Source organism: Schistocerca serialis, chromosome 11, assembly GCF_023864345.2.
Source record: "Schistocerca serialis cubense isolate TAMUIC-IGC-003099 chromosome 11, iqSchSeri2.2, whole genome shotgun sequence".
NCBI classification, from domain to species: Eukaryota; Metazoa; Arthropoda; class Insecta; order Orthoptera; family Acrididae; genus Schistocerca; species Schistocerca serialis.
This window is the reverse complement of record NC_064648.1, coordinates 187,376,525-187,400,460: the sequence shown is the minus strand read 5'-3', so window position 1 is coordinate 187,400,460 and position 23,936 is coordinate 187,376,525. Positions and strand designations below refer to the sequence as shown.

At 43.5% G+C, this 23,936-nt stretch overlaps 1 protein-coding gene across 7 annotated transcripts in view; it reads left to right on the top strand.

Moving 5' to 3' along the window:
* Positions 1 to 23,936, top strand: part of LOC126427294 (uncharacterized) — a 69,742-nt gene that overhangs the window by 30,468 nt on the left and 15,338 nt on the right. For 5 of the 7 annotated variants that reach the window (XM_050089591.1, XM_050089587.1, XM_050089588.1 and 2 more), the window contains exons 3-4: positions 3,010 to 3,102; positions 14,546 to 14,638. In XM_050089591.1, coding sequence (XP_049945548.1) covers positions 3,010 to 3,102; positions 14,546 to 14,638 — 186 coding nt within the window. Of the gene's footprint in view, positions 1 to 3,009; positions 3,135 to 14,545; positions 14,727 to 23,936 lie in introns of those variants that run through there. The other 2 variants (XR_007576626.1, XM_050089589.1) reach the window with 2 other exon arrangements.

The window sequence follows — 23,936 nt, the reverse complement described above, 5'->3', positions numbered from 1 at the left end:
ATGTCAACACTGTCCACAATCGTGGCATCCGTTTGGCCACTGGTACCTTTTACACTAGCCCGGTTGAGAGTCTGTATGCTTAAGCTGCTAAACTACCACTGTCCTACCACTGTTACTTTCTCCTCAGCAGGTTTCTCTGGTGGTTCCTTTGATCGCCAGCATGGGGTGTGTCCCTCTTCTCTGTCATCTCCTGGAGTCCACTTTTGGCACTTGGTACAGTGGCTTAACTTCACACTACCTCTTACTTTCCTGTTGGGTGTGAACCATTCACCACCTTGGCTTCGCGAAGCAACCCATCTTAACCTTGGCCTTCATTTGCTTCCTAAGGACATTACTCCAGCCTCAGTCTATCGCCTTCAGTTTCATGAGCTTTACATGGAACTTCGCGATAGTACCTTTGTATACACAGATTACTTTCGGACTGACTATGGGGTTGGGTGTGCCTTCATCGTTGGCACCCAAGTCTTTCATTATTGGCTTGTGGCACACTCCTCAGTATTTACAGTTGAGCCCTTCACCTTGTATCAGGCCACAGAGTTGATCAATCGACACAGCCTTTTCAATTGTGTCATCTGCTCTGACTCACTCAGTGCCCTTCAAATTCTATGTGCACTGTGCACCACCCATCCTTTAGTGCAACAGGTCCAGGAAAACTGTCACTTGCTCACTCTTGGTGGAGCCACTGTGATGTTTATGTGGGTTCCCGGTCTTGTCAGCCTGCCAGGAAACGAGGCTGCTGATGCTGCTACCGAGGCTGCAGTCCTTGTACCTCAGCCCATTAGTTCCTATATTCCCTCTGATGATCTTTATGTTGCTGTCTATCAGGAGGTGGTGCCCCTTTGGCATTGCCAGTGGCCCTCCTGCCGGGAGGAGGTCATTTTAACTAGGTTGCATATTGGGCACTGCCTTTTTTTGCTAAGTGGTGCTACCCCAACACTTTGTACACATTGCACGCAGGTTTTACCTATCCACCACTTCCTGATGGAATTCCCATTTTTTAACCGTTTATGTTCCGGCTTGGGTTTTCCATCTGAGTTATTGGCGCATTTTAGCAAATGCGCGGGCAGTCGACTGGTTTTACTTTTTATCTGTGAAAGCAATATGACGAAGGCCACTTAATTCTTAGTTTTGGATCTCCATTTCTGTATGGTGTCTGTTCTACCCCTTTCTCCACATCCCTGTTTTTAGCTGCCTTCTTTGACATCACTTGGGACTGACATACAGTTGTGTTTTAACTCCTCTGTCTTTGTGTTCTATAATTTTGACTTGGGTGCATATGACCCTGGTTGTCTTTTTGCACCCTAAAGGAAAGCAAAAGAAAACCCTGATGAAGAATGCAGTTCTGTTACTCCACTCTGGAGGGATATTGGGGGATGAAAAGAACATTCCTTTGTAAGCTGGTTCTTGGAGCTGGTGGGGGTGTGAGGGGAAATGACACAGGAGATCTTTGTGGACTAGGTCTGGGAAATAGTGACTGCCTGAAAAGGCCTTGGTGACACCGTCAGCATACTGGGCAAGGGAGTTCTTGTTACTGCAGATATGTTGTCTGCGGATGACCAGGTTGTGCAAGAGAGATTTTTGGTGTGGAAGAGATGACAGCCATTGAAATGCTGTTAGCTACTGTAGCTGGTTGGTAGGTTTGATGTGGACACAGGTGTGGATGAAGCCGTCTGAGAGGAGGAGGAGGAGGTGGTCAAGATCCAGGAAGGTGGCACGCTGGATTGAGGAGGACCAGGTGAAGTGGATGGGAGATAAAATGTTGTGCTTGTGAAGGAATGAAGATTGGGTGTCTTGGTCTTGAGTCCAGATCATGGAGCTGTCATCAAGGAACCTGAATCAAACTAGGGTTTGGCGTTTTTGGAGGCTAGGACGGTTTCCTCTTGTTGGCCCATAAATAGGTTGGCATAGGAAGATGTCATGTGGGTATTACCTTCCACCAGGTAGTTACTGTGATTCATAACAGCAGTGGTGGAACCTTTGTCTCCATGCAGGATGATTAGGTCAGGATTTGTTTTGAGTTAGTGTATGGATGTCTTGTCTTCTAATGAAAGGTTGGTGTTCTTAGGAAGGGACCTAGGGAAGGATGGTGAGGCCAAGTTGCAGGTAAGTAATTTATGGAAGGTGACCAGGTGGTGGTTTGGTGGAAGGAGTGAGGATCATTGTTGGATAGTTGTGTGAACTGGAGAGGCAGTATTGTGTAGAGATTAGTTTGGCTTTAGTTGGAGGGATTGGTGGCAAAGAAGCGTTTCCATTGAGGGATTGGGAGGAGGATAGTAGGTCTTTGACATATCCTACATGGTTAAATTTAGGTTTTAGTACTAATGGCAAGTCCTTTTGATAGGACTGAAATTTCTATGGGACTGAGTTTTGGTGGAAAGGTGAAGAACACTGTTATAGGAAAGTTTTCTCTCTGGATTTTGTGGAGTGTTGGTAAGAAGTTATGGGAATGTGGCAAGTTGGAAAGGTTAACTAGGCAGGGTCTAGATGCTATGAGGGGTTGATGAATAGGAACACTGTGGCTAGGTTAGAGGTTGAATATTTTGACCCCAAGATGGCAGTGAGATGTTACCAGTCCTGCCCCACAGCCTCCTGACGCTGTGCACATTGGCAGTCTAGTCCCTGCACACTCTGCCACTCAGTGCTCTTCTCCCCTCTCCACCTCTACTGTGCTGTCACTTCCCCTTCGTCATCCCCTCTAGGTTAATGCTTCCGTCTCATGTGACAATTGTATTCCAGTCCAAGCTTCTGGAGATGGTGGTCGTGTGTGTGTGTATGTGTGTGTGTGTGTGTGTGTGTGTGTGTGTGTGTGTGTGTGTGTGTGTGTGTGTGGTTAATGCATGGTATTTGTTCATAAATTTCTTGGTCCTATTTGCTTTTATATGAGATGTGTTAAGTTTTCAAACATTTACCATCCATTCTTCCTTTCCATTCCCATTTGATACAAAGCCATGTAATCGAGACAGAACTGTACATACAAACTTTAAATGAACAATTGGTATCTGTTTGCAGTATCTTGACAATCCACTGCGAATTGAAAAGACTAGTGTTCATGTAAAAGAAGAACCAGAACAGAAATGGGACAGGGATTCCTCTGAGCATAACGTAAGTTTGCAGATCAGTGCTTTGTTATACATGTAAGTGCAAGAGCAACATCATTACATGTAACTGATACATTATATTTAAATAATCAAAAATGGTCAACCACTGTAACCTATGGGAGCAGCAGTTTCATTAAAAAATTTTAGAATTTCATTTCAGTCTAATGACCTTGTTGTCTCACAAGTTAATTATAAATGATAGAATTAACCAGCCCTCTTAACAGATATGTATTTGTTAATTAATACTTTTCTTGAAGACTTTTTAGTTTACCATGTGTGGGTTGAATGCTTTAAATTCATACTGAGTACAGATGTGCGATCTGTGTGGTGATCTATTCAAGAGAGACTTCTCCTTGCACAAACTGACAATCTGTGTATGTGCCTCTGTCTCACAGTGCTATGACAGAAAAATTTCTCCTAAAAATATTTTTTCAAATTGCTTATTACTCTGTCATGTTGAAAGAGCTAGCACACCTGACAGGTAATGTCATCTGTGCACTTCTCAGCCTGCAGATCTCATTATTCCTTTCTATTGCTTCAGTTCTACCTCCCTCTTTCTCTAATATAGTCTTTGTATCCTGTAAGTGCAACTATAAAATGTAGCAAATTTTAGTGATACATTTTAGAATGCCATGCTTCTCTGATAAATTGCTAGATGGTGCCCTCCCTTGCATATTTTGAGCTGACAGTGAAATTTTGTGTGTGTGTGTTATGAGGGGATACAGCAGATCTTTGTGCCACTGAAATGGAAGTTGATTTTATGAAAGGGGTAAAAAGCGAAAAGTGTCAAAGTTATGCATTCAAGAAAATTCAGATTTACTTTGTCAGAAGATAAGTACAGGGATGATAAACCAAATCTGCACAAATGTCTAATAAAGACTTAAGTGTGATATTATATCAATATTATTACATAAATTTGGAGTCATCACATTTTACACGTCTTTTGAGTGAGGTAAATTCAAAAGTATTCTCAGATTCATTCAAATAATACCAGGTGGGATAAGAGGACAACAGAATTTTAATTGGAAAGTTGCAATGATTAAATTACAAAACATGCAAAGTAGGAAATGTTTATAGAGATTAGTTTGTTTAATGTATTATGCAATGCAAAACAATCTCAAGAGTAAGGTAACACCCAGCCTCAAAACTGTGCAGTCAGGCCCTGAGGGCCTTATAATGTCTGTCAGCCTACAGTTTAATTGAATGTGATATGAAGAAACATATTGTCAGCACACCTTTAGCGCTGGCTCCTTAGTTGTAACTAAAAACCTTCTGTATTACACCAAAACGTGGTTTGTATAGTATTGATGCGCATGTCAAAGTAATTGGAGATTTATGTGCAGGGAGATGAACTATAAATTGAATGCAGTAGAAATTCATACAAGCAAAACAGCTTTAAAGTTATAAGTAAAGTTATACCTGTCTTTAATGAGTATGAAGCGGGTACGTGCTGTATCCCCGCTTACAGTCGCTCATGTGCAGTGAACCGGCATTTATCACCGCGCCCACGCACTGTGCTCATGGGAGAGGCTTTGTGGCAATAAATGACTAAAGCGGTTTCTGGACAGGACACATTTATTTTTCCTGCCGTTACAATAAATGACAAATAATATACTTCGCTAATGTCCGCCTATATAGGCGCGTTGCACTGGCGGCACGGCTCGGTCACCGATCCCGGAGGGTGCACACTCCCGTGACGAGCCGTGGCGCGACCGCGTGGACCGAGCGAGACAAAAGGCCGCGTCACAGAATGTTCTGCTCTTGGCGCGACCGGAGGCGCCGTAACGTCCGCGAAGAAGCGAAAGACAATTTAACGGCGACTGCGTTTACGACCGCGCGTACGCATTTACGGCGGAGTCACGTTGACTCGACGCACGTGGTCCGCGGCGGAAGGACTGGGGAGACGTGTGTCGCGTCGCGTCGACTAGCTCGCACTGATGGCAGCTTTGTTCCCGTGCGGTCCGGTGTGCGACGCACCGTTGCCGAAATTCCGCATAACGGTACAGCTGCCCCTACTTGTGTCGGCAGTGCCGTAGTTCAGCCCTTCGTGCGTTGGACGGTGCTGCCGCCACACAGATCCCCCCTTGGAGAGCGGAGCTCCGTAGCTGCGAAAACGCGGCGATCGTTCGCGTGTGTTCGCGTGTGTTCGCGCTGGCGGCTAGTGACAGCGGCAGCAGGCACTGGCTGCGACTGTCCGTAGCGATGCGCGTGAAGGCACGCGTTGCAGGTCATTGGTGGCGACGTCTCGAAGGCGCTTGCGCGAGTGCGGTACCGTCGGAACTCGAACGCGGGTCCGGGAGCTACTACGGACAAGCCGGGCGGTGTGGTGCGCGATGTCCGGAGCTCGACGGAGAAGCGAATGAGGTAAGCAGGCGCGGGTGCCGATCCGGCCTCAACGCCCGACGCGGCGGAGGCAAAAGACGCGAACGCGGGTCCAGGAGCTGTGACGAACGCTCGACTGGAGTTACCGGCCGAAGGCACTTGCAGCTGGAGGTCGGGTCTCTACAGCGGACGGCGGCTCGTGGGCGCCGAATTCTGACGGCGTTCGGCGGCTCGGGCGCGTGACTGCCGGTTTCGGTGTCGTGGCGCGCTGGCGACGCAGCACGGCCGTTTGAATCGGACGCGGCGGCCGGCGCGCGTGACGTAGTCCGCTGGCGGCTGTGGTGGGGGCGACCGGTGCGCCTGTGGTGGGCGCGGTCCGGGCGGCCGTACCAGCTGCCTGGGCGTGGTGGTGGGAGGCGCACGTGGCGGCGCGATGACAGCGGGCTGCAGCTGTGTGTCACCGGCGGCTCCGGGTGCGGGTTCCGTCTGACCGCTGGCAGAGGGCGTGTCGTCCGTGAACAGATCTTCTGCCGGGTCGAAGAAATGCGTGGCTGATGGAGCGGGCAAGACGTAGGCTGGTTTGACGCGGTCGACTGACACTGTCGACGGCTTTCCGTTGCACTCGAGGACCAGCGTTTTGTCTCCTCGGGCGATCACGCGGTGCGGTCCACTGTAGGGCGGTCGGAGAGGTGGCCGTACTGCGTCGGTACGCAACATGACGTGCGTGCAGCGCTGCAGGTCGGCGTGGACGAATATCTTCCCGGTGCCGTGCCACGTCGGTGCGTGCGCTCGGAGGCCGGCCATGTGACTGCGCAGACGTTCCGCCAGAATGGGTGCCACGGCGTCGCGTGGGAGACTTTCATCTTCGACAAAATCGCCCAGGATTGTCAGAGATTGCCCGTAAACGAGGTCGGCAGGTGACGCGCCGATCTCCTCCTTCGGCGTGACTCGCAGGCCGAGCAGCACCAGTGGGAGCGCCTCTGGCCATGAGGTGTCGTGGCAGGTTAGAGCGGCTTTGAGAGTCCTGTGGAACCGTTCGACCATGCCATTCGACGCCGGATGGTAGCTGGTTGTCCTGTGTAACCGGGTGCCACACAGTCTGGCGACGTGCGTGAACAACGCGCAGTCAAACTGGCGGCCGCGATCAGTTGTCACGTGACTGGGACATCCGAAGCGTGCCACCCAGGTGTCGACGAATGCGGTGGCGACGGTCTCGGCTGTGACGTCCGCGACGGGCGTTGCTTCCGGCCAGCGAGTGAAGTGGTCCACCATTGTTAGGAGGTACCGCTTGCCTTGTGAGAGAGGAAGCGGGCCGACGAGGTCCACGTGGACGTGTGCAAATCGGCGTGTCGCGTCCGGGAAGGTGCCCACGGGTGCGTGGGTGTGCCTCCCGACTTTGGCGCGCTGACATGACGTGCAAGTGCGCGCCCATTCGCGGCAGTCCTTCCGAAGCCCGGGCCAGACGAAACGCGCAGCCACGAGCGTCGCAGTGGTGTTGGTGCCGGGGTGTGACAGTCCGTGGACACGGTCGAAGGCACTGCGTCGGAATTTCTCCGGGAGAAACGGTCGGTGCGTGCCGGTTGAGGTGTCACACCAAATCTTCCGTGCGGAGCCGGGGACAGGCACCAGCTCCAGTTGCAGGCCGCTGGAAGTGTCGTGACGGAATCGGTGTAGTTCTTCGTCACTCTCCTGTACTTGGGCCACGTCCTCAAAGTTCACAGGGGGTGAAATAACGGCACACGCTCGGGACAAACAATCGGCGACGATGTTGTCTATCCCCGAAATGTGTCGAATGTCAGTCGTGAATTGCGACACGTACTCTAACTGCTGGAGTTGGCGCGGTGAACACTTAGTGTGGTTGTTCTCGAACGCGTGGGTAATGGGTTTGTGATCGGTGAAAATGATGAACTGTCGGGCTTCTATGGACGGTCGGAAGTATTTCACCGCCGCGTACACCGCAAGCAACTCTCGGTCATAAGCGCTCCAAGCACGTTGCGAATCGGAAAGCTTTTTGGAGAAAAAACCGAGAGGCTGCCAACTCCCGCCGACGCGCTGTTGTAACGCCGCGCCGATGGCGGCCTGGCTGGCGTCCACGACTACAGCTAAGTCCGCGTCATGTACCGGGTGCGCGAGCAGCGTCGCTTCCACGAGATTCCTTTTTGAGTCCGTGAAGCTCTGCTCCATTGCGTCTGTCCAATTCACGAGGGTCTTCCCTTTAGAGATAGGACCTTGTAACGCCTTAGTCAGCGGCTCTTGCACCGCTGCGGCGTTGGGCAGGTGTCGACGATAAAAGTTCAACATGCCGAGGTAGCGTCGTAATTCTTTGTGCGTCTGCGGACGCGGCATGTTCTGTATTGCCTTAACTTTCTCCGGTAGCGGTGTCGATCCGGTGGGCGTAATTAAATGGCCGAGGAACTCAATTTCCGTCACGCCGAACTCGCATTTAGCGGGGTTAATGACGATGTCGGCTTCACTCAGGCGCTGAAAGATGGTCGTTAAGTGGCGGCGGTGGAGTTCGGGCGACTTGGAATACACCAAGATGTCGTCGAGGTACCCGAAGCAAAATGGCAAGCCTCGCAAGACGCCGTCCAGGAACCGCTGCCAAGTCTGGGCAGCATTCCGAAGACCGAAAGTCATAAACAGGCTTTCGAAAAGCCCAAAGGGCGTTACGATGGCTGTTTTTTCGATGTCTTCGGGCGCCACCGGAATTTGGGTGTACGCCTTTGCGCAGTCAATCTTGCTGAACACCGCGCAGCCCGCCAAGGCGTAGCTGAAGTCTTGAAGGTGTGGGACTGGGTATCGGTCCGGCACCGTTCGCGAATTAAGGGCGCGATAGTCCCCACACGGGCGCCACGAATTGTCTTTCTTGGGCACTAAATGCAACGCCGATGACCATGGGCTGCTCGATGGTCGCACGATGCCTTGCCGCAGCATGGCCTCGAACTCTGCCTTTGCTGCTGCGAGTCTGTCCGGCGCGAGTCGACGTGGGCGACACGATGTGGGGGGTCCGGGTGTGGTTATTATGTGGTGCACCGTCGAATGTTTGATGTCTCTCGGTGCACCGGCTGGGCGGGTGAGGTCGGGGAATTGTTCAAGAATGTCAGCGTACGGTCCGGGGCACTTCACGGGTTTAACGCTGTAGTATGCAGCCTGCCGGCGCTGTCCCGCTATCTTTAACTTAGTCGTGGCGTCGATGAGCTGGCCGTTTGCGATGTCGGCTAGTAGCCCGTAGTGGCCGAGAAAGTCTGCGCCCAGGATCGGCTCATTGACGTCGGCCACGGTAAAAGTCCACGAGAACGTGCGCCGTAGGCCCAGATCTATATTGCGGCTGTGTGTGCCGTAAGTTTTAATAGTGGAGTTGTTCGCCGCTGTAAGGCAGAGTGCCTCGGCCCGCCTGCGGTCTCGTAACATAGAACGGGGGAAGATCGAGAGGTCCGAACCCGTGTCGACGAGGTACCTCACGCCTGCCCCCCGTTCCGCAACAAACAGACGCTTCGATATCATATTGCAGCCGGGTGCGCCTAGGTCCGGTCGCAGCTGGCGTTTGGGTGCGAGCAAGGAGCGCGGCACCTGGTTGCTTCGTTGCCGAAGCGGGCGTGGTACCAGCAGTAGCCGCTTTGTGCGTGGTGTGACGTCGGCGGGGTACCGTTGGAGCGGCTGTTGCTGCGTTGCCGGCTGCGCGAGCCACGCCACCTGTCGCCCGGTCTGCTGCCGCTGCGGCGCGTGCTGCCCTCTTGCTGCGAGCGCGCCAACCGGTCGACTTGCGTCGAGAGAGCTGCCACCTGCGCGGTCAAGTTTTGCACTAGCTGGTGCAGGTCGGCATCCGATGCGGGTGCGGGAGGCGCTGGCCGCCACGGGGGTGGCGGGACGGAGTCGTAAGCTGCCGCAGCCGCGGTGCTAGGCGCCGTTGTCAGCGCGTCGTGCACCCTGTCGGCCAAGTTAGCGACGGCGTCCGCGCGTGTAGTCCGTGCCTGTAGCTCACTCTCTAGCCTCGTGTTGCGTGCGAGCAGTTCCTCGACGGTCTTTTGCAACTCCTCTAGTGTCGGCATCTTAGTTCAATTCTCGTACAAGAGGAAAGTACACAGTGAAAATAACACAAGGGAAACACACGAAAAGAAAAAAAAAATAACACTAAGCAGTCCGCGATCAAAATATACGCACACAAAAACAATACAAAGAAAAGTTAGTTAAAAAAAATTTACTACGGAGCACTGTTCGGCGCGGGCGTATGCGCGCAAGCCTACTCGCGGTTCCACGTCTCTCGTACCAACGAACGTTTGTCACCACGTGTTTTTTTTTAGCCTCAGATCACGTCGGGGTCACCAGTGAAGCGGGTACGTGCTGTATCCCCGCTTACAGTCGCTCATGTGCAGTGAACCGGCATTTATCACCGCGCCCACGCACTGTGCTCATGGGAGAGGCTTTGTGGCAATAAATGACTAAAGCGGTTTCTGGACAGGACACATTTATTTTTCCTGCCGTTACAATAAATGACAAATAATATACTTCGCTAATGTCCGCCTATATAGGCGCGTTGCACTGGCGGCACGGCTCGGTCACCGATCCCGGAGGGTGCACACTCCCGTGACGAGCCGTGGCGCGACCGCGTGGACCGAGCGAGACAAAAGGCCGCGTCACAGGATGTTCTGCTCTTGGCGCGACCGGAGGCGCCGTAACGTCCGCGAAGAAGCGAAAGACAATTTAACGGCGACTGCGTTTACGACCGCGCGTACGCATTTACGGCGGAGTCACGTTGACTCGACGCACGTGGTCCGCGGCGGAAGGACTGGGGAGACGTGTGTCGCGTCGCGTCGACTAGCTCGCACTGATGGCAGCTTTGTTCCCGTGCGGTCCGGTGTGCGACGCACCGTTGCCGAAATTCCGCATAACGGTACAGCTGCCCCTACTTGTGTCGGCAGTGCCGTAGTTCAGCCCTTCGTGCGTTGGACGGTGCTGCCGCCACAAGTATTTCCATTGGTTCCAGTGAAATAGGTGTAAAAACATTGTTAGTGAAATTCACTTTAAGACACAGCCCAGTTTTAGCGATCAAACATTAAACTCTTTGCAAACAGAAACCCAGTTATCACGAAATTCTGAACACTTTTGTGTTAAATTTCTGATCGAGACAATGCAAGTAACATGCAATTGATTCTTATTGCCGATAGCTGTCATAGTTTCTGGTTGATAATTTCAAAATAGTGGCTATTTCCACATGTAGGTCATGTGAAAGGATATCACAGAATTAAAAATATTACCATTGAATTCTAGCCTGCAAAATGATTGCATTGTCTTTATTGAAGTTCTGTATCCCACACTGTGAAAGCTTTGCATAGTTTTGGCCAGCAAAAGAAGGAAGCTTCAGATTTAGCTGAAGCTGACAATTATTCTTGATGTCCAAGAACATTGTAATGTTATACACATTTTACATGCTGTCTTCTTTCTGTGGTATACACTGAACAATAAGCATGCTGAAACTCATGGTTCCTCAGCATTAGAAGGGGAAAATATTTGTGCTTCATCATTTGAAACAGCCTGCACACCTTCAGTTTAATTGTGCAGTTATCTGTTCAAGTCAGGATCTGTACAGTTTTGTGAACTAAGGTAGGTAGGCTGCATTCAGTTTTCCACACATTGCTCTCATTTATTTTTTTCCATGTAGTGTTTCTTGCGACAAATTGATGATGGTGAACAAAGAAAGAAGCGCTGTAGTTCGTCATGTAGTTACAACTTTGATACTTCTTTAATTCTTACCAAGAAGCAAATTAAAAGTTGCTTGTTTTCTTTAAAGAATAATCATGAGTTATTGCAGGCTTCAGAAAGATCCAGTTTTTACATTAAAACATCATACATGGCTGCTTTTTCCCTTCTTTACACAGTGGGAATATGAAGGACATGTTTAGGACGATTTCAGAAACCTTCAGTAAATTCCAAAAAACGCAAATCTCATTCTTTGTGGAGGAAACAATGTCAGCAGATTGAAGTTAAGGTGACAGGCAATGAGGAGACTGTGAAAACTGTTTAATTACTGGCTACATCTATAAAGTTTATCATTGCTAAATACTAGGATCTTGCATGGACTGATGGCGTGCTTGAAATATGAAGTTACATCAGGTAATAATATAGCTTATTGCTTGGAGGTATTGCATGTGATAGGGTGCACAGCTAAACTGAAGATATATAGGCCCTTTAAGAACTCAAAAGCCATTGTTTAACTAATAAAATTGCTTCATGAAATGAGAAGTGGTACATTTCCCATTGACAGTAATTTGTTACAGCAGTAGGTCCAGGAAATTGCCCTGGAGCTTGGCAGTGAAGGAAAATAAACTGCTATAACCTCTTTCCAAGATTAAAGTGGAGAAAGTGAGGCAGTAGTCTTGGGAAATTTGGAACATTGGAATATGTACTTTTTGACATGGCTTGTAACAGACAGAAATCCTAAAACATTCTCACTGTTGAAAGCACTGCTGCTGTGGTTTAGTGATAGCAGCGAAAACTTACCCCCAAAAATAACACAAAAATTGTAAAGTTCCAAGTAATCTATAATTGGTACTATGCACCTATAATTAGATTAGTAATGCCTGTACGATTTCTGAAATTTGTATGAAGTTTTTAAAGAATATAGATACCATGATAGGTACACCAGGAAGAGAGAGCATTCTTATTATTTGACAGAAGCCCTGCACAATCAAAGAAAGGAACATTCCTCAGGAACATTGATGTGTTTGTGCTTGATGACTGTATGTCACCTACAGCCACTATATCTCAGCTTTATTTATCAACTGAAAGCTAAATACAGAATAAGACGTTAGTTTCATTTTTCAAAAGAAAGACTGTAATGAGAATGAATGTTTTACAGCCTTTGCACATGGTAGTTGCTATCTCGAATGCTGTACCCCAGCAGACTGTGTTCAACCCTGCTGGCTGTGGGTAGTGTAAGTTTCTGTAGAAGAAGAAGAAGAAGAAGAAGAAGAAGAATTTTCTGAAACGCTGTTGCAGATATGTCAGCAACTGTGACATTTCAGGACTTTGTTGTTATGATGACATTCTGACTGTCATAGATCAGGTTAAGTGATTGTGTGATACTTTAATAAAGAATCGAGTATAGGTGATAGGTGGTAGGATGATGATGATTAGCAGGAGGAGGATTAAATTCCACTCAGTTATACTGCAGCAAAAAGGAACTATCCTTCCTCATTCACTGTACATGAGGTGGTTCTAGTCAGTATCAACCAGCTGGGGTGACAGCTATTATCAGTATGTGATGTTGGCAACATAAAGTAAATTATGGATACACTTCCTTAAATTGAAGAAATAAATGTTCGTGAGGAATGTTGCTTTCTTTGTGTAGTCATAATTACCAGTGTCATGTGTTGAATGAAACAAGCTTTTGAGTATAAACACTGCATCTTCATTCTGATTATTGCTATTAAATTGAGATACCAATTGGTGGTTTTATAGCTGACTTTAAAATAAATGCCTACTGAGTTAAAAGAATGAGTGTGACATTAATATGTTATAGGATTTGCTTGGACCAAGTCATGTGCATTTATGATTTGTATGTCATACCTACATGGCCTAAAAATCTGCAAATTCTGATTTAGGGTCACTTTATTAGCATATTGGAGCTAAACCCTGTGTTTCAGGTAAAGCTCATTTAAGAAAAAAATTATTTCAGTCTCCAGAAATTCATTAAAAAGGGGTTTACTGTATTTACAGTCAGACATAGTTAAGAAAAGTTCTGATAGTTTAAGAAACCACATTTCAATATCTTTCATAAGTCACAGTTAGGAATTGTGCAACAGTCTGAGAGAGATTTGTAAACTAAGGATGTTAGGAAGCATGGTGAAAAGACGAACAGGGCAATGGTTGATTTAAGTACTGTTTTGGGACAAGGTGATGCTGTTTCTCCAAAAGCATATATAGTAATATTGTTGCAGAAGAAGCTGAGTAGCACCATGGTGTAGTGGTTATGATGCTAAATTGTTGCATGGAGGGTCATGAGTTCAAAACTCACCTGCACTGTACAATTTTAATTTCTATATTTGGGTCAAGTACATTCTAGAAGTATCCACAAATGTCAAGATTCATTGTACTGGAATGTTCTGTAGTTGTATATATACTGTATGTGTTTTGGCCGCAGGCAGTTCACTTCGTGCTCTTGTATGTACAAGTGCTGAATAGACCTTTGTTAAGTGAAGTTAGTGTTTGTCATTCATCAAATTACACCTTTTTCTATGTGACATTGTTAAAAAAAACATGATTCATGAAATTAGTGGAAATATTAAAGGTACTAGAATGAATGGGTGATCCAGTATGTGGGTCTGTGGCATAATCTGTCACAACCACAGCAAAGATTGAAATGGAGATGATGGAAATAGTAAAGTTAGTAGCCTGCAATTTGAATAATGTTGGCATGGAGAGCATTCCTGAGAAAACAGATGTGATGGTTCTTTATTGAAGAATGGTACAGACTGTTTCACTGAAAATGTGGAATATCAAATTTTCTGATACGAGTGCAACAACTTCTAACTTAGTACTGTATGAAGAGCATTGTGAAGTTACTGTCTCAAAAATATTAAGTCATGTCATATAACGCTATTGTGGTTTTGGTGTTGTTGTATGAAGCTGAAGGTGAGAGCTTGAGTACCTCAGAAGCAGAGAACAAGAACATTATTTTTGCATAAAATCGTGATGAAGGTCTTTGGTCAGTTGGAAAATGATGGTGACTGGAAAATTGTCATAAATCGCTCAACATCATATTATTCTTTTGATATAAAGACAAGAAACTTCTGTGGGCAGAACAGAAGACATGGAACCCTGAATATATGTTGATCAAGGGTGTGAAGATGAGAAAGCCAAAGAAAATGCCTCTAGCTGATAGTACCTGGAAGTAGTGGATGGATGAACTGTTTATTGGAAGATAAATAGGTAATAAATGCCATTAAATATGCTGCAAAGAAAAAAAGGACTATCTGATATAAAGAACCTCTTGCAGTTTAGCATAAAAGTGAAATCATATGGATGTATCTGAAAAGTATCTTTGCTAAAATTTCTTGAACAATAGACGTAAGAAAAACAAACAATGTATGAAATAAAATGTGAGATTTTGTTTTCTTTTTATTCAGCTTCTTGAAGATCCATTGATGATCTCGTGGTCCACTGACTGTATCAAGGAGGATCCTGAACTAATTTTGGGCGTGGATGGAACTGAGGATATTGTAAGCATTCTTACCACTGATGTAGAATATTTGGAGTGAAAAAAAAAATTTGTGCTATTTTGAAGTGTAATGGATTCATTAGATTGAAATAGGGATAGATTGTGTTTTGTAGCACTAAGTACTACTAATAATTTTTCAGTATTTTTGTACTGTTCTGCTATACTTTGGTTATCTTCTATTATTTGCTGATTGTCATGAGTAGAATCTGTGCAGTGCTTGTAACAAAATGTGTAATCCTATTTACTCAGGCTTCTTGATACCAAGCACTTTTTATAATGCATGTGAGTGTGTGATGGATACCTTAAATTCACATTTAGTATAAGTATAGGCTTTCATACTGTGGAAGACACACCTCCTTCCAGTAACTCCTGATAAATCCGTTACAGAAGATATATTTGGCTTCTTTATCTTTTAATGAATGATATGCAAGTTCATGCAAAAAATGTTCAGGACTGTGAATCTTAAATTTAGCTATTTGCATTTTTCATTGATCGTTATTGTGACATCGTGCTGTGGTATGCGACGAGTCTTTATCAGTGGACACACACACATCATTTTTCATTGATCGTAATTGTGACGTCTTGCTATGGTAGGGGATGAGTCCTTTATCAGTGGACACACACACACACACACACACACACACACACACACACACACACACACACACACACACACACACAAAAATCATACTACTACATTCAGGAATTCACGTATAAAGTAGGAGTTGTTGAGCAGATGTGATTTCAGGTTATGTTTGAAGTTATTTTTATGATCCATGAAACGCTTTATATCAGTTGGTAGGTGATTAAATATTTTTGTGGTTGAACACCTCGCTCATTTCTGTGCCACACCAAGGCTAAATGTTGGATTGCATGAATTATTCTTCTATTATCATGTTCATCAGTGTTTCTGTTGTTTACAAACTATGGTGAATTGTTGGCAGCAAACTTCTAGAGGGAGTAGATATACTGTGAGGCTGTTTTCAGTCTGTCAAATGTTTAAAAAGCTTTGTGGAAGAAGTCATAGAGTGACTAAACATTATCCAGAATACACACTTATGTGCAACAAACACTTTTTTCCCCAGTGACACGTAACCCCAGAATATGATGCCATAAAGCAACAATGAATGAAAACAGGAAAATAAGTCAACTTTTGCACATTTTCATCTCCAGAATTTGATATTACCTGTAACTCAAAAGTTGCAGTGCTAAGATGCTTAAAAATGTTGTTTTCAATTTAAGTATGAAATTTCTGGAAACAGTCTTTGCTTTTTTGAGACACAATGGTACATTGGAAATAATGCACATCCAGTATGTCTGTGCTGGCTCTTTTTTTAAATTTTTATATATCCTGCGCAATGCACGTATTCTTCATTTAGACCACTGGGGTTGGTGCTACAATGGTAGTTATTATACTTCTGTTGCTACCTTTGGCTTCCACCTTTTGACATTTGTTTTTGAGAATGGTGGTTGCTGCAATGAAGTTGTTACCTCAGTAGTCTTTCACTGATAAGAGTTTGTTTCCCAAAACACTCATTATTGCTCTAAATGTAAATGTTGATTTTCCATCATTATTTCAGATTGCTTTCCAAGAAAGGAATTGTGATGCAAAATTTGTATTCTTCTGAAAAGCTTGTGTATGGGACAATAATTTTACCAAATTCAGCATCTGATGTTTGAAACTAGCATAAAATAATGTCATAATATAGAACAATATTCCAGTAGTAAAGATTGCACTTACTGGAAATAAGGTTCAGTGAAACAGAGCAGATGTGAAATTCACACAATGCACTATTAGCAACATGTGGTTTGTAGGAAAAGGTGCATACAATCCAAATAACCACTTGAAAAAGCTGCTGACACGCAGTAGAATTACAAGAAATTGTGTTTGATAAATTGTACTGCAGTGTGTACAAAATACGCACCGCCATTCAGCAACAGATGAGATTTTGCTGCTCAAAGAGTGCATCACTGTGCCACAAAGAGTTAAGAAGGTATACATGAGAGGTGTTCAGTAAATAATGAGACACATTTTCTCTAAAAGCATATTGGTTTCACATAGGATTCCAATACACTGTATTGTTCCCCAGTTATTTGGCTGCAAAATCCTATTTTTCAACATAATCTGTGTTCAATGTGATGGCCTTATGGCACTTTACTGCGAGGACTAGTATGTACTTGGGGTACCTCTGTAATGGTTGACATTGGAAACGACATTTTGCTGCATCAGTAACGCTTCCATCATCTACGTACTGCTTCCCACAGAGTGCATCCTTCATTGGGCCACACACACGGAAATCAGACGGTGCGAGATCTGTGTCGTAGAGCGGATGAGGAAAGACAGTCCAATGAAGTTTTGTGAGCTGAGGGTGGAGCATCAAACTTTTTCTTTGGAGGAGAGATAGTGTGGTACCACTCCATGGATTGCCACTTTGTCTCCTGTTTCATTGCCTGTGGTGATGTTTGACAAAAATTTGTCACAGTCAGCCTTGTAATGTGCAAACAATTCCACAAAGTTGCTCCTTTGTTGCTTTTTATATTCTTGTTAGGCAGCAAAGAACTCAGTGGACACACACTTGTGAGTATGCCAACTGATGGGCAAGTGTGTCAGCAGTACCAACAGAGATGTACAGTTTTGCAGCGAGATGTTTGTTCGTGATCTGTGGATCACCTTGAATGAGTGTGTCTGCATGTTCCAACCTTACAGGAGTCAGAACTGTGTGTGACTGGCACATGGGAGATAGGACATATTTTGTGCAACCTTGCAATGATGATACACCTTGCCCAATGACTCACTGTGATTGTTCCCTGCCAGGTCGCCAAAGATATTCTGCAAGTGTGTGTAAATATCGGTGATTTTCTGGTTTTCTGCCAAAAGAAACCCAGTGACTGCTCTCAGATTGAAACACACCTCCTTTGCAGACATCATTTTGAAGACTATGTAAAGTGCCACTACTCATCAGAATTTCACGAAACCATAGGGACTGAAGTTGAAATGCCCCACAGTGTCTCGCTACAACTTCTGTAGTTTTTCAACTGAAATTGGCTGAAAAAGAAAGTGTGTTCTATTACTTATTGAGTGCCCCTCATAACAATGGACTTCCAATCTTTACAAACACTTAAGAATTTAGAATATCCATTTATTGAATAAAACCCACAATTGCTTCTACTAAAAGGCAATCTCATCTTCAGAATATCCATTTATTGAATAAAACCTACATTTGTCTATGCTAAAAGGGAATCCTGTCTTAAAATGTGTCCTGTCCAGTTCAACTTCCTAGTCTTCATTGTCAGCCACATCCTCCAATCTTCTCCATCTCTTGTCAGTACCTCTCCATTCCTGACTTTATCAGTCCAGCTGATCTTCTGCAGTCTGCACCATGTCCACATTTCACAAGCTTCAATTCACCTATTGCCCTGCTTTCTCAGTGTCCACATTTCTGTTCCATGTATGGCCATACTGTCTATCAGGCATTTCACTAACTGCTTTCTTAATTCTCTTTTCCGACCACTAGCTAAGAGTCTTTTCTGCTTTTAAAATGTCTCTTTCACCAATGACATTTAGATTTTGATGTTCTGTTCACAATGCACATTGCACATTGTCCCTAATTCAGCTTCCCAAAAATTTGGATGCTCACATCTGTTTTATGGTTTCTGGCCTTACATTTTGTTTTTCTTTTCTTCAAGCTTATAACAGTGCTTTCCATTTTCTTTTTATGTATATTCATACTGTATGCTACACAGGCTTCATTCAGATCATTTGGCATTTAAAACTGTGTCCCTCCATTTTCTGAAAGGAACACCATGTGTTCTGTGTATTTGATGCATTGTAATTTCTGCCCACCTGTCCTGATGCCTTTTTTTTCCCACCCAAAGAAATTTCATCTACTTCTTACAAGTAAATGTTGAACAGGATTGGCAAGAGACAAAATCCCTGTGTGATCCGTCTTCCAATTTTGCTATCTTCTGAGGTCTCATTCAGATTCTCTTCATCCACTGCACTCCATTTCTCTTAGATATCCATCAGCTCGTGACACTGTACTCTATTAAATGCCTTTTCGAGGTGTGTGGGTCTGTGAAGTCAGCAGATACTTCTGTGTCCCTTTCTACTTATCTTTCAACAGTAGTTCTTAGAAGTCCAGTTGCATGTCATTGCCTATTTCCCTTCTGAAACCATATTGCATCTCTACAAATGCTGCATCCAGAATTCCATATGGCATTCTGTTTGAAACTGTAAGAATAGCTTTTGATGCCTGCCATATTAGGCTGATTGTCCCGTGCTCGTCAAAAAACAAAGAATGGTCATTGAATACTTTGCCTATCTGGCTGCTATCATTTATTAGTTGACTGTTTTCTTCAATAATAAGTTCCTTGAATTCCTTATCCAATTTTGTTTTTTCTCTTTTAACTATTGTCTGGCAGACTTACTTTTATTATCTGTGTTACTGATTTCAGACATAATGTAGATATGTACTGTATACAGTACGGTATTTTTTTGTAATATGAAATAAATACTATACTTGTCTTAACAATATCAAACAATTTCATTGTTCTTGTGCACAATATTTTGATTATTTTTATAGTGCAGGCCTTTATTTATGTATCATTATTACTATACTTTATTTTCTTGCAAAAGCAGTTGTTAAATATTGATAAACTGATCTATAGGTACATTAAATATGCAGTTGACTTAAGTCATATTGTGCAAATCGTGTGAGGCTGCTTTGAAAATTTCTGTTGGTTAGTTACTCACTTATTTATGATATAATTTAATTGTAATAAGAGAAATTGTTCAGTATGATGTGTTGTACATCATGGTCAGAGGCCGTTCACTACTGGATAAACTTTTTAAATCACTAAATAAGTGTTCACGTACAAAAAAGTATGATAATGTACTGCTATCCTGTGTAGTTCTGCTTGGAAAATTGAACAAAGAACACATGTTGTAAGTGTTAAATATTTCAGAATTGTTCCTTTCATCTGAGTCTTCCATACCATACAATAACATAACATTTTCCCCCAGAGGTTCAGGTTTCATTGTCTTTCAGCTTCCTTTTCTTTATTGTACATTTCCTCACTAATCTTCAGAATAGCATTTTTGATTGTATTCAAAGCTGCAGCAGTTCTTTCAGTTACGTTGTTAATGGAAAGGAACAGGCCACCAGTAAGTTCTCAAGTCTCTTACTACGCCCGTAATACGCAAACCATTTCTCTCAACTGTGCTCATACTTCATACCCTGGCCAAAAGACTGATGCAAAATCTTACCACTCATAACTTCTGACAAACTTCCTTGTAACAGTGTTCGTACCACAGAACAAAAAACTATAACAGCAAATAAAATAGCTCCTGCAACAGTAAAAACAAAATCACAGGGCACAATAAACACACAGGACAATAAGCTCTCTGAAGCACAAACACACTGTAAACTGGGAGAGTTGCTGTGGTGGAGGTGAAGAATTAACTTCCAGTGCTTCTGCAGCCACAGGTCTTGTTGTGCTATGAACATTTGTCTGGAAATAGACGATGTACATGCAATGACAACAAATTATCCTGGAATACTGTACAGAAGTGCCTCGTGTCCATGTCACAACAGACATTCAAAGTGGGCTCCATGGGATTCCAGGTGGTTGGGATGGCAGCTGTTGTCATGCACGATACACATAATTGTACTTTGGCTTACACCATGTTGATGGGCCAGTTGCCTAGAGCTTGCATGCAGGTTGGTCTCAGTACCTTATAGAGTCTCCTCCTCCAGATCTGGTGTCCATCACCGCCCTGCAAGCTCCTCTGTGTGAAAGGACCCACAATCGCACAGATCCCCAAACAGGACTTGAAATGTTGTGCAATGTGGTAGGTGTCTGCAACGGTACTTGTTACGGTACAACCGTGCTCCCTCTGACCATTTCCATCTGCTTGGCCATACACAAACCATCTTAGCTTGTTCCTGACATGAATACCGGACCATTATGCTGCTGACAGTATGCAGCTTCTATCACACAGCCTGCAACAACAAGGAACATACTGCATGTGGTCAGAGGAACTGTCATCTGTCAGCACCATATAGCATGGCAATGATTCATTTCCAGACACATTTTTGTAGGATCTTTCTTCCTCCATTTCCCGTCAGGAATCTGTCCCTGCATTTTGTAAGTTTTATTAAAGTTCATCCTGTATACCTACAAGTTGGATATGAAGCATCAGTAAGATGTACAGGTGGTTCAGGGTGAAAGTAAATGGAAGTGGTTCGTCCATAAACTATTTTCAATAAAATGAGCCCTTGTTCCTTTGGTTACATTGGATGATCAAATAACCAATAATACTACAATCTACACAACAATTTGTTAGCCACTACTGTTCAGTTAAATCAGGAAACATTACTGAAAACTTTGGATTATTCTTCATCCTGACAATATCAACTGTCACACATTCAGTGGAGAGACTTCTAATTAATGGATCACTTGTAATATTTATCCATTTTATTATGTAGTGTTCTCTTTTTGGTTCCTATGTTCAATAAACTCATGTACAGCATTTTTTATCACATAAAGATAATGTGGGTTTTTGAGGTAGCAGCATCACAGTAGAAAAATGTTCCCAAAACTGGAACACAAGTATATAAATTCCAAAGTCTAATATTTTTACAAACAATGAAACAATCTTCATTATTATATAAATAATTAGCAGGCAGCCATCTTAGTTGTGCTGCAAGTGCTGAATCCATGGTACTTCACAGACCATCATTTCCAGAAATGTCATAATAATGAAATAATTTAAAAATCTATATGCCACATTCCAGGAGGGGGCAACTGCCTCTTCCTGCCTAACCCCTTCCCACTGCAGATGACCATCCTTTGGCATCAAAGTCCATAATTTTCTCTTGTTTCTGGTCAGAGCCACTGATATGACGTTTAAGATATCACCTCAACTTTAAAGCATAATTCACTCTGGATGTTATATCGTCTTTAACTCTTCTACAATGTATTTCACACCATCCATCAATGTAACAGAACTGCAAAGTAAAGGAGTTGAGGAGAATGACAATCTGCTAATACAATATGTTAACCTTTTCTTGTCATGGCAGCAGAGTTTATCCAACTGTCTCTATTAAATTTTGTTTTTTGAAAGCTTTTTGAGGCATTTTATGAAGTTTGCAAGTGAACTTGATAATTTTTTCACAAGTGATCTCTCAGGAGAGACCCAACATCTGAAAGGGAAATAATGTTAATATTTTAAAATATGTGGACAAATACACCTTACAGTGTGTATAAATAAAAGCAAACTGTACAAAACTGGATATTTGTACAGTTTGTATGACATTTTGCTTATTCCCTCAGTTCCCAGCATTGTGCAGAATTGTTCTTTTGGCCTTTGGTGAGAATACCTTTCAGGACTTTTGCTGCAGCAGTTAATAAATTTCACCACCACTCATTGTTCCTTAATGTTGGGACAATACTACAAGTTTTGGAAGGATTGTCAGTCCTTCATAACCTCACATTCATTCTTCAGTGTTCACTTTGTGATACATCATATCATGTTGATGTTGATCTAGCCACAGTATAACAGTACCATTGACTGTTTCGTAATGACATTCTGTTACTACCAAGCGTGTATAGATCTTGATGTCAAAATGCACAGTTGCTTTCAAATTGTTTGTGACTATGAGCTTTAGTGGAAAACCCAAGATGCAATTTCACCATTTGATAAGTATTACTTGTCAAAATTCATCAAATACTATTGTCAAATCTATATTCCTTTGCCTGGGAATGAAGATACCAAATTTTACAACATTTCTTTAAACACAATTGTTTTATTTTTATTATTTCATCTGACACTATTTCTGGATCATCAATTCTTTTATTTGGAGACTTGTGTGTCTGATTGTCTCTTAAATTACTCAAATTTTTAATGAAATCTTGGAATGTGTGTCAGATGGTTTTTGTTGCTCAGATCTTCTCTTCACCCAGTCTTTATTTACCTTTGATTGAATAGCATTTTTACATAGTTACACCTTTGATGAGTCCACAAATTGCTTCCATAGTTAAATGGATAGTGTTATTGGCTACTGACACAAAGGTTCAGGTTTGATTTCCAGTGAAAATTTCCAATTTTTTGTGGTTCCAGTCCAGCACAAATTTTCATTGTCGTCATTCCATTCTACAGCTGATGGCAGCCATTATCTGCAATTGTAAATTCATTTGATGTGTTTTGTAACAGCTGTGGTCGCTGCAGTGCATCATCATCAGAATAACAGAGGCACTGCAATATCATATATGTCTGCTGATGCTGGTCGTGTGACTTTCAAGTACAACATCTGATCGGTAGGGGAATACACATAATGGTTGTATGAGTGCAGATCGTAGACACATGGTTGACGACATATGGAAGTTTGGGTTTGGCCATGAGTTGTGTACTGATAGCTAAATGATAAGGTGACCACTCATGATATGTGGGAAACCAGAGTTCGAGTCCTTGCCCGGCACAAATTTTTATTGTGGTCATGCTAGTCTACAGCTGATGGTAGCCATTATTCACAATTGCGAATTCATGTAATCTGTTAAAATTTTTAAGTTTCTAGTAACATTGTCTGAGACTTCAGAATAGCCTTAACATCATTACATGTTGTGGGAAATAGTCAGAAAAAAATCCTGTGTTAATTTTTTTCAGGATGAAACCACAGACACTGGTATTATGCTTTTGTGATTGTGCTACACTTGTTAATGCAATATTTTCTGTGCTGAACAGCATACAAATGTGCTCATGAATCATGAAGTGTTTTTCTGCTTTGTGCTCTTTCACTGCATGAAATTCTCTGTGGTAGCCTAAGTAGGTATGTAAAAAATTAACCAAGTTCGGAGAATCTTTGATGATGGAGGATAACTTACCCTGATCATAGAATCTGGTGATATGGTTATCAAGCCAATCATATTTTTGAGGAATATTCCAATGATGGTACAAACTGACAAAGCAGGTGTGATGAAATTCTATGATGTCTTCAAAATCCCACATTGCTAATGGGTGTGCAGTATTAAAAAGCTGGATTTTTGACTGTTTTACAGTATCTACCATTTGATGTCACTGTTTAATAAATCAGGTCATAAATGTTCTTCACTGTATGATAGCATTTGGTGTGAGTATAGAGCTCAGTTTAGGTTCAGTGGGTACAGATATGACTATTATCTGTCACATTTGCATATTTGTTGCAACTGTTTTTAAATAATGCCGATCACAGATCTGATTATCGCTTGGAGATGCATACAATTTCAGGTAGTGTGTATCCTCAACACACCACTAGAAGATC